Below are 2,163 nucleotides of genomic sequence, written 5' to 3'. Positions count from 1 at the left end.
AGTGGTATATCAATACTGCTATACCAGCAACTTGTTCAGGATATATAAACAGATATAAAGTCAAGTTTTATGATGACGACTTGGAAGGAAGGTATGGCATTACTCTAGCTATATGGAAGCCAATTAATTCAACAACATATGAAATTGTGAGAACAAATCTCAATTGTAATACATAGATCAAAATGTATTTTTTTAGGATTCATCTACAATACAGTCATACTCACGTCAGTTTAGTGATAGTGAGTATCATCCTATGCTTATAGATATTGCAATGTATAATGTGTTTACTTGTAGAAAGGCGTAGGAAAAGAGACACAACAGATCGAATAATTTCATTTAGTCCATCAGTTGGTGTACGTAATGGAAGTGTTATAGGAGTATATCTGCATAATACTAATCCACTACCGCTACCAGTCATTGGAAAGAGATCAAGTGGCAATCCTATTAGTGGTAATCCTATTGGTGCTTGTGTTACAACAACATCATCTAGTACTACAATACTTACTTGTACTGGAAGCAACCAAGTGTCTACTTATGTGATACATGCTGAAGCTGATATTAGTAGGTCAAAAGCAATGTGACAGACTTTAATAACATTTTATTATTTTAGCTATAGTTGATTGTGGTGCTCCACCATCAGTTCTTAATGCAGCATACTCTCAATTGGATGGTGATACACAGTATGGAGCTAGAGCTCAATACAACTGTAGTACTGGATATAATATTAATGGAAATGATATTATATCATGTCTACTGAATGCATCATGGTCTTTACCAGCTCCATCTTGTTCATTAGTAGACTGTGGTAATCCTGGTGAACCAGCTAATGGATATACTAATGATAATGTATTCACTTATCAGTCTACAGTACAGTATCATTGTAATGAAGGATATCAACTATCAGGTGACTCTTCTATTGAATGTACAGCTAATGGTAATTGGAACAATACACTACCAAGCTGTGCAATAATTAATTGTACTGATCCTGGTACACCCACCAATGGAACTAGAAATGGAATGCATTTGTATTACAATTCAACAGTTTCTTACAGTTGCAATACTGGATACAATTTAACAGGAGCTGCCTCTATTACTTGTAATGCTACTGGCCTGTGGAGTGTACCAGTACCTTCCTGCCCTCCAGTTAATTGTGGTGATCCTGGTACACCTAATAATGGAAGCAAGAGCAGTAGTGTATATACTTATAACTCAGTTATCTATTTCCAGTGTAATTCTGGATACTTCTTATCTGGAGCAGTCTCTCTCATTTGTCTTTCTAATGGTTCATGGAATGGATCATTTCCTTCATGTTTAGCTGGTTGTGGTGATCCTGGAGTACCTGAGAATGGACAACGCCAGGGTGAAACTTTTTCTATTGATTCTGCAGTTTCGTTTACTTGTGATACTGGCTATACATTAACTGGCTCAAATTCTCTCTTTTGCTTAGCTGGAGGCTCATGGAATGATACAGCACCTACCTGTAATCCAGTTAATTGTGGTGATCCTGGTACACCTACCAATGGAACTAGAAATGGAACAGTTTTTACTTTCAATTCTACAGTATTGTACTCATGTGATACTGGGTATACTATAACAGGAACCTCCTCTCTCACTTGTCTATCCAATGGTTTATGGGATGCATCAGTTCCTTCATGTGATATTGTTAATTGTAGTAATCCAGGTGAACCTACTAATGGGATGCTGCAAGGAGAAACTTTTACATACAATTCAGTAGTAACTTACAATTGTTCTGTTGGGTATAGTTTAACTGGAGCCACCTCACTTACTTGTTTAGCTAATGGTTCATGGAGTGCATCAGTGCCTACCTGTCCTCCAGTTAATTGTGGTGATCCTGGTACACCTATTAATGGCAGCAAGAGCAGCAGTGTTTATACTTATAGCTCAATAGTATCTTATCAGTGTATTAGTGGATACTCCATATCAGGAGCTGATACTCTGTCATGCTTATATAATGGTTCATGGAATGGTTCAGTTCCTTATTGCTATCCTGACTGTATTGATCCTGGTGATCTCTCTAATGGACAAAGAACTGGTGATACTTTTAACTACAATTCAGTTTTATCATACACTTGTAACACTGGGTACAATCTAACAGGAGAAAGCTCAATTACTTGCCTATCTAATGGTACATGGAGTAATATG

The 2,163-nt window shown here is 37.0% G+C and overlaps 1 protein-coding gene across 1 annotated transcript; it reads left to right on the top strand.

The window, feature by feature from the left end:
- Positions 1 to 5: 5 nt before the first annotated feature.
- LOC105315853 (CUB and sushi domain-containing protein 3-like) lies at positions 6 to 2,155 on the top strand (the record flags this gene model as incomplete). Its single annotated transcript, XM_011410614.2, has 4 exons — positions 6 to 146; positions 197 to 239; positions 295 to 561; positions 611 to 2,155. Coding segments are annotated over 4 exons (1,996 nt in total), but the record flags the coding sequence as incomplete, so codon positions are not given.
- Between the last annotated feature and the right edge of the window lie 8 nt (positions 2,156 to 2,163).

Source organism: Amphimedon queenslandica, unplaced genomic scaffold (assembly GCF_000090795.2).
Source record: "Amphimedon queenslandica unplaced genomic scaffold, v1.1 AMPQUscaffold_7613_Cont20438, whole genome shotgun sequence".
NCBI lineage: Eukaryota > Metazoa > Porifera > Demospongiae > Haplosclerida > Niphatidae > Amphimedon > Amphimedon queenslandica.
Note: the sequence above shows the minus strand (reverse complement) of the source record. Positions and strands in the feature narration are given on the sequence as shown.